At 44.7% G+C, this 13490-nt stretch overlaps 1 protein-coding gene across 1 annotated transcript in view; it reads right to left on the bottom strand.

The window, feature by feature from the left end:
• Window positions 1-12768, bottom strand: part of LOC126188664 (cylicin-2-like) — a 50425-nt gene extending 37657 nt beyond the window's left edge. Inside the window, exon 1 of the mRNA XM_049930267.1 lies at window positions 11847-12768. Within this exon, the coding sequence (XP_049786224.1) occupies window positions 11847-12768 (922 nt within the window). The remainder of the gene's footprint in view (window positions 1-11846) is intronic.
• Between the last annotated feature and the right edge of the window lie 722 nt (window positions 12769-13490).

Raw genomic sequence — 13490 nt, 5'->3', positions numbered from 1 at the left:
CGTTATGTCTAATGAATCAATATTGTTTTTTTCTTTTTTTTATGTGTTTCTTTTTTCTTATCTTTTCATTGACCTACACATTGATCTGTAGCGTAGCCCTGAATACGAGGTTAGGTTGGGAGTTTTTTTTTTTTGGCGGAGGGGGGGGTCAGGGGGTGGCGCAGCCCCCCCCCCCTGCCTGGCCTTGAGTACCACTTGTTTATTATTATCATCTTTGTTTGCTATCAATGTTAGCAGATTGTTCTTGTGAAACCTGTGTGTGTGTTGTTTTTCTATGTGTTTTCGTCTTTGTGATACGTATGCAACGTTTCTATATCCGCCATATTGGAATTGTCGTTTCCGCTATATTTGTGACGTCATGGGTCAAAGCCGACGGGTTAGATCGGACGCTTCCGTATTTTCAAGGGAAGAATTGAACTATATAGTCAGAATAAGCATACAATGTAGGCTTTCACGGCCGGTGACGTCTTCAGTTGAAACTTCCGGGCTGAGAGGCCGTGGTCGATGTATAAAATTTCCACCTAACGTTTCGTATCCATCTGCGGGAGACATCTTTTGAGGTCGTCCGGCTACTGCCCAAGTAGTCAACGACCTCAGATGTCTCCCGCAGATGTAGACGAAACGTTAGGTGGAAATTTTCAAATCGACCACGATCTCTCAGCCCTGAGGTTTCAGCTGAAGTCAGAATAATGCTACTCTTTAAAACGTGCACGCGAACGTGTCATGAAGTCAGTCTTCTTTCTAAATTGAAACCACCGTATCTTAGTTATTAATCTGAGATACGTTATTGAACTGGTTCCTGTGTCTGTGAATCAGCATTTTATGAGTTTTAAATAATTTGCCTCTTGCCACTTCCACTTAGACCCTAATTCTATTCACTGCAGTTCTTTGCTGCATGTTCTGAAATAGTACTTCATTCACTAGTAAATAGGCTGTTACGCATTGCGTCACATTCATATACTCTTAAAACCTCGTGAATATTCACTTTCGTTGAGCAACAGGCGTCTCGTAAAGGCATACGATATATCTGCCCGTGACGTCACACACACGCTTATAGATCATACGTTAGAGACGTGTGATTACGAATCATCGAACTGATTCCTATGGTGAAGATGAGCATTAATGCCCTGCAAACCAACAGCACCGTAGTCCAAATGTCTTGTTGAACGCTTCTCTGCTTCGACTAATGGGGGCGGGAGGGGGGGGGGGGCAGATTTAGTACAGTAAATTAAGATAAACTAAGTCACGATTGGAAAAGAAACGCTGCAATTTCTAATAACGACCTGCATGTTTGCTTCTTATGTAAGTCTCCAGAGTATTCAGATTTTCATTGGTTTTCTTCAGTTGTTAATGCAACATTTCGTCCGTATTTATTATCTAGCAAAGTTAACTAATGGCCTGGTGATTGTAGCAACACTGTTGTTTACCATCGAGAAACAAAAATGGGGGAGGGGGGGAGAAGAGGGGTAGTAAAAGAGCATGCTCATAGGTTCACACGTTATTTGGCCATATCACAGTCTTGTATAACAAATTTCTGATCAGCAGCTTTATTCGCCAATGCCATAGTCCTATCACTATCACTTCGCCAGCATTTATTCAGTGTAATATCCACCTTTAGCCTAAATAAACCACTGGCCATTTCAATACTTAGCCCTCATTTTTGCGTAGGAATCTAATGTGGCTTATATTTTTAGAAACTATAGAGTTTTTCGTACATAGCTCGCTTGTTCTGGCATTTTTTAAAAAAAAATCGGTCGACCCAAGTGTAAGAGACAAATTTACAGTACTTCCTGTCCACTCCAATGGCTCTAATTACATAGCCGCAGAGCGTAGATAGTAGGCTGCTACACTTGAGGTTTTGGGTTCGATGCAATTAAGATATTACTTTGTCGGCATCGAAAGGCGATGGTGTATACGACTGAAAATAAGACCTACGAATTTGTTAAATGCTGGTTTAAGACTGCAAAATTATGTTCGTACCTTCGGTCTGAAGACACGTTTGACACACCTCTCCACGCTTGTCTATCTTTTGCAAGATTCTTCATCTCCACATAACTTTTGCAACCGCAAAAATTTCTACCCTCCACAAGTCCCTCTTACCACATTGTCGGTTCGTTGACACCTCAGGATGTGTCCTGTCAAGTCAAGCTGTGACATAACTTTTCTCCTCAGTTCGCATCAGTACGTGAAGTGTGTATCGCCCACGCTTCGCTTGTGTAAAAGTCTACACTCCAGACAAATATCTATGCAAAAGCCTCTCTAACCTTTGATTTTTGTTAACCCATTTTTTTCCGTAATGAGTTATTGCCTGTCTGCGTTTTATATCCTCTTCTTCGACCATCAGTTATTTTGCTCCCAAAATAACAAAATTCAATTAATTTTTCTCATTTCTTCATCAAATTCCCTCAGAATCACCTAATTTACTTCGACTACATTCCATTATTCCTGTTTGACGTGTTGTTCAGCCTACACCCTCCCTCCCTCCCTCCCTTCCAAATACCTTTGCAGTCTATCAGAATTACAACGTCATTGGCAAACCTCAAAACTTTGTTCTTTTCCATTAATTACAGTTACCTTTGCAAATTTCTCCCTCGTTTCCTTTAATTTTTGCTCAGTGTACAGATTAACACAGAGTAGGATATAACCCTGTTTCACCCTTTTCTCAACTACTTCCTTACTCTATTTTATCATATGATAACAACTGCAAATACACATTAGTGGACAACTGTGTACCACAACAACTTCGAACAGTCTTACATATCCAGAACTAGTTCAGCAATACATTAGATTGATTCATCCGATGCTTGGTGAATGACCATTATTTTCCCTTTTTTACGTTCGAAAAGAACAGTCGGCAGTCGTATATAGACTGACTGTTAAAATTATCGGAACTATCCCATCCCCGCTTGCGCAGTAGATAACATCCGCCTTCTCTGGTTCGAATCACCTTCATGATGCTCCACTGACATCTAAGAGGTCGAATTATTATACCCGCATCTAAGGATTTTGCTGTTCATTGACTACTGATTGCCTCCACTGGATTTTCCATAAATGCTTGACGCAAAGTGGACTCAACAAGGTTGTTTGCTGTACACTACGAGTTTTTCCTTTGTTACAAGCTTCGTTCAACTTGTTCAGTATACGTGAGTAGCTTAGACTGTTGTTCCAGATCTTCAGGGAAGCTCCTGATAGCCGGCCAGAGTGGCAGAGCGGTTCTCGGCGCCACCGTCTGGAACCGCGCCACCGCTACGGTCGCAGGTTCGAATCCTGCTTCGGGCGTGGATGTGTGTGATGATGTCCTTAGGTTAGTTAGGTTGACCTAGTTCTAAGTTCTAGGGGACTGATGACCACAGCAATTAAGTCCCATAGTGATCAGAGCCATTTGAACCATTTTTGAAGCTCCTGATCTTAGAACAGGAGATGGTATATTGCTGAGAACACGCAGCCATTAGGTGTTTGTACTCCGAATACGTTGCTTCACGTCCGCAGGCATGACCTTTAATTGCCATACACCTGACCCCGTGTGGTGCTATGAAAGCAAGTGACTAGACCAAACTACCTGAAAAGACCTTTTAGTGAAAGGACATACAAGAAGTTGGAAGGTCGTTTTCAGGAGCGAAAAGTTCGTACAACTGGGCCTTCGACTCGTGTAATTGCAGTTAACAAGACATACGAAAAACCAACACAGCAGAACATTAAAACCGTAAGATTTGCCTTAAATTTACTAATAATTAAATGCCGCTATGGTAAGGTGTCCTTCATGTAATACTCATGGTGGAATAACAAATCATTTTACAAATATTAGTGACAAATCGCTCAAAATTTGGAAAAATGACACACATTATTTGAAATTGAGATGGACTCTTATTCTTCATATTCTTTCTGGTCACAATTAGCATTTTACAGTGCCGTAACCACTTTTGACCAGTCAGTGGTCATTTTCGGAGAACGTAAGAGAAATAGCGTGCAGTACGTGCAAGCTGATGCTGGCTCATGTAAACTGTTCGTTATGAAGGAAGCTCATGTGCTTGTCATAAAAAATTAGACCCTAAATATTTTGTTAGCCAATACGTAGGTTTGTATGTGCTTGGTGCATATTAGATATAAAATAGATGGTATTGTATTTCTTGTCTATTTTGCAACCAACATGAAGGCGGTTATTAGCTGTTATCAAGTGACGGTGAAGCAAGAACAAAGAAAAAAAGTCCGCCTTAGAGTAGGCTAGAACCCACGGCCCCCAGCGTATCCGACATAGGCCTTCAGCACATGATCACGGATGGTAAATTCATATAGCCTTATCTTATACGAAGACTACCATTAAAAAAAAATAGGGAAAAATACCGAGCCCATTAAGGCCTTATCCTCTTCAAACGCGGGGAGTGTGTGTGATTTTTAAAGTAAACTAAAGATTAATGCTAATAGCTTTATTCCTTACAATTTTGTCTTTAAGAAATTATTTTTGTGTCCACCCTGGACGATCCCAGGAACTGTTGGACCAAGTGGAAGAACCGCTTGAGGCGATTGGTATCGGTGGGAATTCCCCTCGTCCTCCTGTTGCACCTGCAACAAAGTAATTTTGCATAAATAATTTTGAATATATCTTCCCAGCATACATAGAATATATGAAAAATATTAAGTTACAACAAAAGAGGGACGTACTGAATAAATGTCATTTTCTTCGCCCAAACATTGGCCAAAAACATGCGTGAAAATGGACTAGAAGATATCGCAAAACGGTTACGGCGCCAAAATCGTATGAATCGTTCTCAAATTATATTTCCCTCCTATTTAAAAAAATACAGCTTCCAGAAAAATTCGTTTGAATCTTTGGGTTATATTTTCGTAGTTAAATGTACCTCTAGTCAGCTATCACTAGACAATAGAACTATCCATCCAGATCCAAGAGGTGACGTCGCTGCCTCTGGATCACGGGGTCCCGGGTTCGATTCCCGGCCGGGTCGGGAATTTTCTCCGCCCGGAGACTGGGTGTTTGTGTTATCATTCGGGAAGTGGCGAGAACTGAAATGGAAAGATTGGGAACTTGTGCGGGCGCTGATGACAACGATATTGAGCGTTCCACAAAGCAATATCATCCAAAAGCAGGTCCTCTATGTTCGTGGCCATGGTGGTCCTGCGGGCCTCTTTGGTAGATATCATCAGATACTCTGCTCGCTCGAAACGCCTTTTGTCTGCTCAAATTCGAGTACGTTCGTAATTTCCATAATGCCTGTTAAGCCGTCGTTGAAATTACACGTAGACTATTTTTTTCCTCGTCTGTGAATGGTCTTCGGAGAAACTTCTACAAATCCCCTTGTAACTAGGAAATAGAGATTCTGGCGAGCTTTCTATGAATAGCAGACATCCCTAAGAACATTTTAAGCAAAGACAAACAGATTTCTCGAAATTTTCAACGATGAATACGGCTTGAACCACATAACTAGTCAGTTCTCCGATTATCTAGCCCTACGCCATACCCTTGTCAATCCTTTGCTGGCCTTGATGTCAAGTACAGATGAGTGCGACATAAGCAGTGAAGGTCTCGTGAAGTTGGTATTACCTCCTACTGGTCACAATATCGCATAAATTGCTGCCTAGTAATGCATTTATTCACCTTTCCAACGTCATATTTTTTGCGTGAAATTTGGCAGTACTTCTTTGAAATAAACATTTAAATTCCACTCACATCGGCATCGTTTTCATCCTGTTGTAATTTGCGCTCAGTGGACTTAACCAGCTGTGACAAATCACCATCCGTCATATTTTACGTCTGTACTTTCTCCTTCTCATTGCCAATAAATTTAATTTTGATAATAGCAAGCTTCCATTGTTAGATTACGACGAGCATTAACTGTTAATTGCAGTCGGCAAAGATATTTTCTTCTAGATAGAATCTGTCGGATTGTAAAGATACTGGACGCACGAAACAGTTCTAGGTGAACTCAATTACCGGCCATCCAATTCCGCCTTGAAATTTTTAGAATCATTCAAAGTAAGCCTACGCTCGGTAGCGCGGGAATAACTAGGTTTCACAATAAAAGTTTGAGGCGACTTCAACCTATGAACTATAGTGTTGATTGGAACCCTTGTGGATACATTGTAGTTGCACGGGCAGGCGGTTTTGAAGTAGGTTTGAACTCAGTTTACTGAAAAATGCAATGAGGTTGTTACGCAACTCTAACACAATGGAAATATTTTGTACAGTTTAGCTTCAAACAAGAGTGACCTTACTGAATGTGTCAGTATAAAGATGTGGAATTGTTCATGAAGTCAGCGTAGCGAGGATGGTTAATACAGTTATTTTTGCTATAAAAAGCATCCCACTTAGAAAATCGACATCACTTAGTTCCAATGTGACGGACGTAGAGGAATTACGGGCCAAGTTCCAAATGACAGAAAATCGCTCCCTGTAGAAGTAAGCGCCGAGTAAGTGGATTAAGGACGGAAGACCCATCGTGTTTCAATAAAAAAAATTTGGAAAGTGACGAGAAATCAGTTACACTCAACGTCCAAAAAGGATGGGCATATGATAGTCAAAAGATAGTAGAAATTTGTGTTTCTAAAAGATAGATGCGCGAAGCATTCAGCTACCACCGTCATACCTTAGCAAAAGATCTTGGCCCGATTCCGGAAAAAATTCGGTTCCTACGAAAAATCGTTAGGCTGGTCGAAGGCTTCTAGCCAGTCATTCGTTGACCAGTCTGAGGTGGCAGTAGAAGACACTAAAAGGAAAGCTGAAATTTTAAATCTCGCATTTAAGAAATCATTCACGAAGGACTATAGTAAGAAGATAAGTCGCACAGACTCCCGTATAGGAGACCCTGGCGTACAGAAGCAGCTGAAAGAGTTGTACACAAATAAGTCGTCACGTCCCGATGTATTCCAAGTTCGGATTTACTCTACGGCATTGGCGCTTACGTAGCTAGCATTTATCGCTTATCTCTCGCCCAGAGCGAAGGCCCAAGCGACTGGCAAAAAGCACAGGTGAGTTGTGTATGTAAGGCGGGTAAAAGAACGTACCCCCAAACTTAGACCAGTATCCTCAACGTCGATTTGCTGCAGAATTCTTGAACATATTCTCGGTTCGAATATAATTTACTTGGGACGGAAGAGCTTCTGTCAATATCAGTATGGATTTATAAAGCGTCGCTCGTTCGAAACCCAACCTGTCCTGGTCTTGCGTAATCATCGAACCATTTATGAAGGGCCACAGGCACATGCCATTTTCCTATACTTACGGGGAAAGTGTGAAGTGTCCCACTCCAGATGATCAACAAAGGTCCGAGCACACGGAATAGGTGCCCTAGTATGTGAGTGGCTCGAAGACTTCATACGTCATAGAACCTATTACGTTGTCCTCGACACGTTGGTCAGCGGTGACTCAGATTAAATGTGAGAGGACCGCTCTTAATCTCTGTATACATAAGTGATACGATACATAGGGTGAGCAGCTCCTTGCGGCTGTTTGCTGGTGGTGATCTAGCGTACGGGAAGGCGTTGTCATAGTGACTGTATGAGGATACAGGAAGACTTAGAATTTCTAGTTGGCTTGATAAACTTCAGTTTGTTCTAAAAGTGTACAAACGTAAATCAATTCAGATAAACTGGCAGAAGTAAAGCTGTGAGTACCGGGTGTGAGTCGTGCTTCGGTAGCTCAGATGGTAGAGCACTTGTCCGCGAAAGGCAAAGTTCCCGAGTTCGAGCCTCGGTCGGGCACACAGTTTTAATCTGTCAGGAAGTTTCATATCAGCGCACACACCGCTGCAGAGTGAAAATCTCATTCTTAAGTCAGATAAAGTTACTCTCGCGTACATTATTGGCAGTGTGCTAAGTCACGTCGATGAAATATCTAGGTGTAAAGTTGCAAAGTCACATGAAATAAAAGAACACGTAAATACGGTAGTTTACTGGGAGAAATTTAGGAAAACTTCGTCCAGCTGTTAAGGAGACGGTGTATTGATGACTAGTGGCACCCATTCTTTGGTGGTGCTAGTGTATTGTTTACCCACCAGGTTGGATCACAGGAATACATCAAAGCAATTCAAAGTAAGCCTACGCTCGGTAGCGTGAGAATAACAAGGTCGTACAATAAAAGTTAGAGGCGACTTCAACATGCTGCTAAATTTGTCACCACTAGGTCTGATCGACAAGCTAGTACAACGGAAATCCCTTGCGAATTCAAATGAGAATACCCGTAGGGAAGACGACTTTCTATTTGCTGTGCACAACTGAGAAAATTTTGAGACCCGTCGTCAGAAGCTGACAGCAGGAAGTTTGTACTGCCGCCTACTTTGATTTTGCGTAACGACCACGAAGATAAATTAGGGCTCGTGTGGTGGTGTATAATCAGTTTTTCCTCGTTCTATGTGCTACTTAACAGGAAATGAATTGAAACTTCCAGGCAGATTAAAACTGTGTGCCCGACCGAGACTCGAACTCAGGACCTTTGCCTTTCGCGGGCAAGTGCTCTACCATCTGAGCTACCAAAGTTTGGAAGGTAGGAGACGAGATACTGGCAGAAGTAAAGCTGAGAGGACCGGGCGTGAGTCGTGCTCCGGTAGCTCAGATGGTACAGCACTTGCCCGCGAAAGGCAAAGGTCCCGAGTTCGAGTCTCGGTCGGGTACACAGTTGTAATCTGCCAGGAAGTTTCATATCAGCGCACACTCCGCTGCAGATTGAAAATATCATTCAGGAAAGGAATTGTTTAGTAATGGTGCCGGGTACCATCCGCGACGCACCATACGATGGCTTGTTGAATATTTATGAAGACGTAGAACTGTGACGTGGCTGTAAAAACAAGTAAAGCTACAAAAGGGATGCACTTCAATTTCTATCGGCCTTAAATATATTGTCGTGTAGAACAAAGTCAGGCATATTTTTGATACATGCCCATACTGCTGTTAATGGAGACAGACACCCTTGAAAAAACTGTGTTTAATATTTATGAATGAATACTGTTGAAACAGATATTTTTAAAAAACTTTAAGTACTGTGGTTTTTTATGCAGGTTACAACGTCAACCTTTTCATTATTCAGAAAGGTGTCGACGCAATTGCAGTTCCTGTAAAGTCTTGTTCCAGATTACGAATTGGCACCTTGTTGTTAGAAACAGTCAGTGCCCTCCAGGCGGAAATATTGCTGCGTACTTCAACGCTACACACCTTCCCTGTCCAGGTGGAAGCGCACCGCACTTTAAATTCCTCACGTGTGGTCGTTTATACACGCTGCATCGACGGATTGTCCAACGAGGATATTCAACACTGTCTGACCAGGGCGTAACGACTGTTCATAGTCATGGAAATGGTTGACACGAACATCGTTCCAACCCATACTGCCTTCCTGACGTATGACAGAGTTAAACTCCCATCGAACATGAAAGCGGGCTATGAGATAATTACTGTTCGCCCTTACATCCCAAACCCTACGCGTTGCTATCGGTGTCAGCGGTTCAATCATACCAGCCAGCCCTGTTCCAATCCGGCCAAATGTGTTACGTGTGGCAAGGATGCCCAGGAGGGTGCTTGTCCACCCCCATCCCCTCGTTGCATCAACTCTATGGGTGATCACGCTGCTTCCTCTAGAGATTGCCCCATTTTTAAAGACAAAAAGCTCATTCAGGAAATCAGACTGAAGGAAAAAGTGTCGACCTTTGCTGCTCGAAAAATTATTCGCCAGTCGAAAGCCCACTGTGCCTCAGACTGGTAAATACAGCACTGTCCTTGCCTCTCCTCGGCCAACAAGTGAGGCGGCCACGCGGACTTGTGATCTCACCTTTAGTGCCATGGTCGTCAGATCGGCCAGCGCAAAGATCGCCCGTTCAACCTCCCCACTTTCGCTTGCTCACTCTATGGCTCACCCTTCATTGGGTTCTATTAAATCTCGAACCCAAAAGTCAGACACCCGTAATACCAAAAAAGAGACTACTCGTGAAGATTTTTTACGTACCCGAACTTCACAACCATCGGTTCCTCCTTCATATAAACATCCTGTTTCCAAGAAGGCTAATAAGAAACCCAGTTCCTCTTCTTCTCTGCCACGGCGTGTCTCATCTACAGCACCACCTGGTGGTAGCCGCGCCAAGGCGCACTGCTGGCGGCCGATCAACTGGCCGATCGCTGGTGGCAGGAGCTGCTCCTGAACAAACTATAGATCAGGATCTTCTGCCTTCGGCTGAATGCTGTTCCACGCTGTCGGTCACAAGCACTGAGCAGTCGTTGAGGGCAACCTTGGTCACATTATTCCATTTTCTGTCCACCCTATGTCCGTTATCCATTGGAATATCCGCAGCATTCGAGCCAATCGGGATGAATTGTCCATCCTCTTACTATCCAACTAGCCGGTCATCCTCTGTCTTCAGGAAACAAAGCTGTGTCCCCATGATTGCTTTGTTTTCCATTTTCAGTCAGTCCGATTTGATCTCCCCTCTGTTGAAGGCACTCCAGCACATGGACTCATGATTCTTCTCCATGATACTCTCCATTATCACCCAATCCCCTTACTTCCAAGCTGTCCTGTCTGTCTTTCCCTTTCTGGATACACCTTCTCTCTTTGTACCGTATACATTCCATCGTCCACCCCAATGGCAAGAGCTGATCTCCTTCACCTTCTTGGTCAGCTTCCACCCCCTATTTGCTGGTTCGGGACTTCAGTGCCCACCACCCGCTTTGGGGATCTCCACATCCTTGTCTGTATGGCTCCCCATTGATAGACGTCTTCCACTAAGCGGATCTTGTTTGTCTCAACACTGGGGACCCTACATTTTTGTCTGCCTCCACGACAAATTTCTCTCATTTGGTCCTTTCGGTCGGTACTGTTCCGCTAGCTCGGCGCTTCGAATGGTTAGCCCTTGCTGATACACACTCGAGTGACCACTTTCCATCTGTCCTTAGATTGCGGCCACAACTGCCATATATTCGCCCGAGGTGCTGGAAGTTTGCCCAAGCCGATTGGACACTTTTTTTTTCTCTAGCGACATTCGATGACTGTCACATTCCTAGCGTCGACGATGAGGTCACTCATATTACAGACGTTATTCTTACAGCTGCGGAACGTTCAATACCACGCACCTCCGAATTGCCCAGGCGCCCCCCAGTTGCTTGGTGGAACGAGGCATGCCGTGACGCAATACGTGAGCGGCGACGTGCTCTTCGCGTTTTCAGACACCATCCTACTTTGGCCAATTGTATCCGCTAAAGCAGGTCCGTGCGCGATGCCATTGCGTCATCCGCGATAGCAAGAAGGCAAGCTGGGACTTCTTTACTAGCTCATACATCACCTTCACTCTTTCCTTGGAAGTTTGGAGTCGGATTCGACGGTTATCTGGCGCGCCTAGTTTCTCCCCAGTCTCTGGGCTCACTGTCGCGCATGATACATTAGTGGACCCCGTCGCAATTTCTAACTCATTGGGTCAACACTTCGCTGAGATTTAGAGGCAGTGCTCTAAGTGCCATTTCAGCAGCACATGTCGAGACTGCAGACGTCCACTGCATGCGAATACTCCATGTGCCCCCCCCCCCCCCTGCGGGTCCAGGGATTAGAATAGGCCCGAGGTATTCCTGCCTGTCGTAAGAGGCGACTAAAAGGAGTCCATCCCCCTCACGGGGGTAGTTAGCGCCTGCGTCCGGAGACGGACGGTTCCATGAATTATAATCGTGGTCTTTTTGGTTTTTCACTTCTCGTTTCTTCCTTCCTTTTGTTGGTTCCTTTCTTTGCTCTTCTCCACCTCACTGTCTTCCTTACTCTTTCCCTTGACTTCTCCTTGCCTTCCCATTGCCTTTTTCTCCTTGCCTTCCCATTGCCTTTTTCTCCTTGCCTTCCCATTGCCTTTTTCTCCTTGCCTTCCCATTGCCTTTTTCTCCTTGCCTTCCCATTGCCTTTTTCTCCTTGCCTTCCCATTGCCTTTTTCTCCTTGCCTTCCCATTGCCTTTTTCTCCTTGCCTTCCCATTGCCTTTTTCTCCTTGCCTTCCCATTGCCTTTTTCTCCTTGCCTTCCCATTGCCTTTTTCTCCTTGCCTTCCCATTGCCTTTTTCTCCTTGCCTTCCCATTGCCTTTTTCTCCTTGCCTTCCCATTGCCTTTTTCTCCTTGCCTTCCCATTGCCTTTTTCTCCTTGCCTTCCCATTGCCTTTTTCTCCTTGCCTTCCCATTGCCTTTTTCTCCTTGCCTTCCCATTGCCTTTTTCTCCTTGCCTTCCCATTGCCTTTTTCTCCTTGCCTTCCCATTGCCTTTTTCTCCTTGCCTTCCCATTGCCTTTTTCTCCTTGCCTTCCCATTGCCTTTTTCTCCTTGCCTTCCCATTGCCTTTTTCTCCTTGCCTTCCCATTGCCTTTTTCTCCTTGCCTTCCCATTGCCTTTTTCTCCTTGCCTTCCCATTGCCTTTTTCTCCTTGCCTTCCCATTGCCTTTTTCTCCTTGCCTTCCCATTGCCTTTTTCTCCTTGCCTTCCCATTGCCTTTTTCTCCTTGCCTTCCCATTGCCTTTTTCTCCTTGCCTTCCCATTGCCTTTTTCTCCTTGCCTTCCCATTGCCTTTTTCTCCTTGCCTTCCCATTGCCTTTTTCTCCTTGCCTTCCCATTGCCTTTTTCTCCTTGCCTTCCCATTGCCTTTTTCTCCTTGCCTTCCCATTGCCTTTTTCTCCTTGCCTTCCCATTGCCTTTTTCTCCTTGCCTTCCCATTGCCTTTTTCTCCTTGCCTTCCCATTGCCTTTTTCTCCTTGCCTTCCCATTGCCTTTTTCTCCTTGCCTTCCCATTGCCTTTTTCTCCTTGCCTTCCCATTGCCTTTTTCTCCTTGCCTTCCCATTGCCTTTTTCTCCTTGCCTTCCCATTGCCTTTTTCTCCTTGCCTTCCCATTGCCTTTTTCTCCTTGCCTTCCCATTGCCTTTTTCTCCTTGCCTTCCCATTGCCTTCTTCTCCATGCCTTCTCTGGTCTCCACCTTGGCGTTTGAGACAGTCTGTCCTCTTTCTCCCTCTCTCTCTTCTTTTTCCTCTTCTTCCTTCCTCCCTGTGCGTGCCTGAAGGCCGACCCACGCGTTCGTACGCATAGCCGGTGACGGGGTAACACATAAGTCCCCGCCCTGGGTAGACATGTAAGGCACGCGCGTACCCCCTGGTAAAGGCCAGGCCTGGGGAGGGGTGATTGCCTGAGCTGATACCTTCTGACCATGCCGATTGGTCCCTCCGTCTGTTTCTCGGAAGGTGTGACCTGAGGTGTAAACATTCACCTAAGGCGGGTGTGCCCTCTTGAGAGGCTCCCCACAAGGAAGGAGGGCGCCATTGGAGACGCTGGCAATCATGGGGGATTCCTTCGCAATGGATTCTACTCCATCTCTCTCGACTTCGACCCAAAAACGGAAACGTGACCAGCCAACAGTGACAAAAGTACTACCGCCTGCCCCACAGTTCCTCGTAGTTTCTCGATCTGAGGACGGAAAGGATTTTTCCTCTGTCAACCCTTTCGTTATTCAGAAGGGCGTAGATGCCATAGCCGGATCTGTCAA

This window comes from Schistocerca cancellata, chromosome 5, assembly GCF_023864275.1.
Source record: "Schistocerca cancellata isolate TAMUIC-IGC-003103 chromosome 5, iqSchCanc2.1, whole genome shotgun sequence".
Taxonomy (NCBI): Eukaryota; Metazoa; Arthropoda; class Insecta; order Orthoptera; family Acrididae; genus Schistocerca; species Schistocerca cancellata.
The sequence above is the reverse complement of the archived record's forward strand: the minus strand, read 5'-3'. Positions and strand labels throughout refer to the sequence as shown.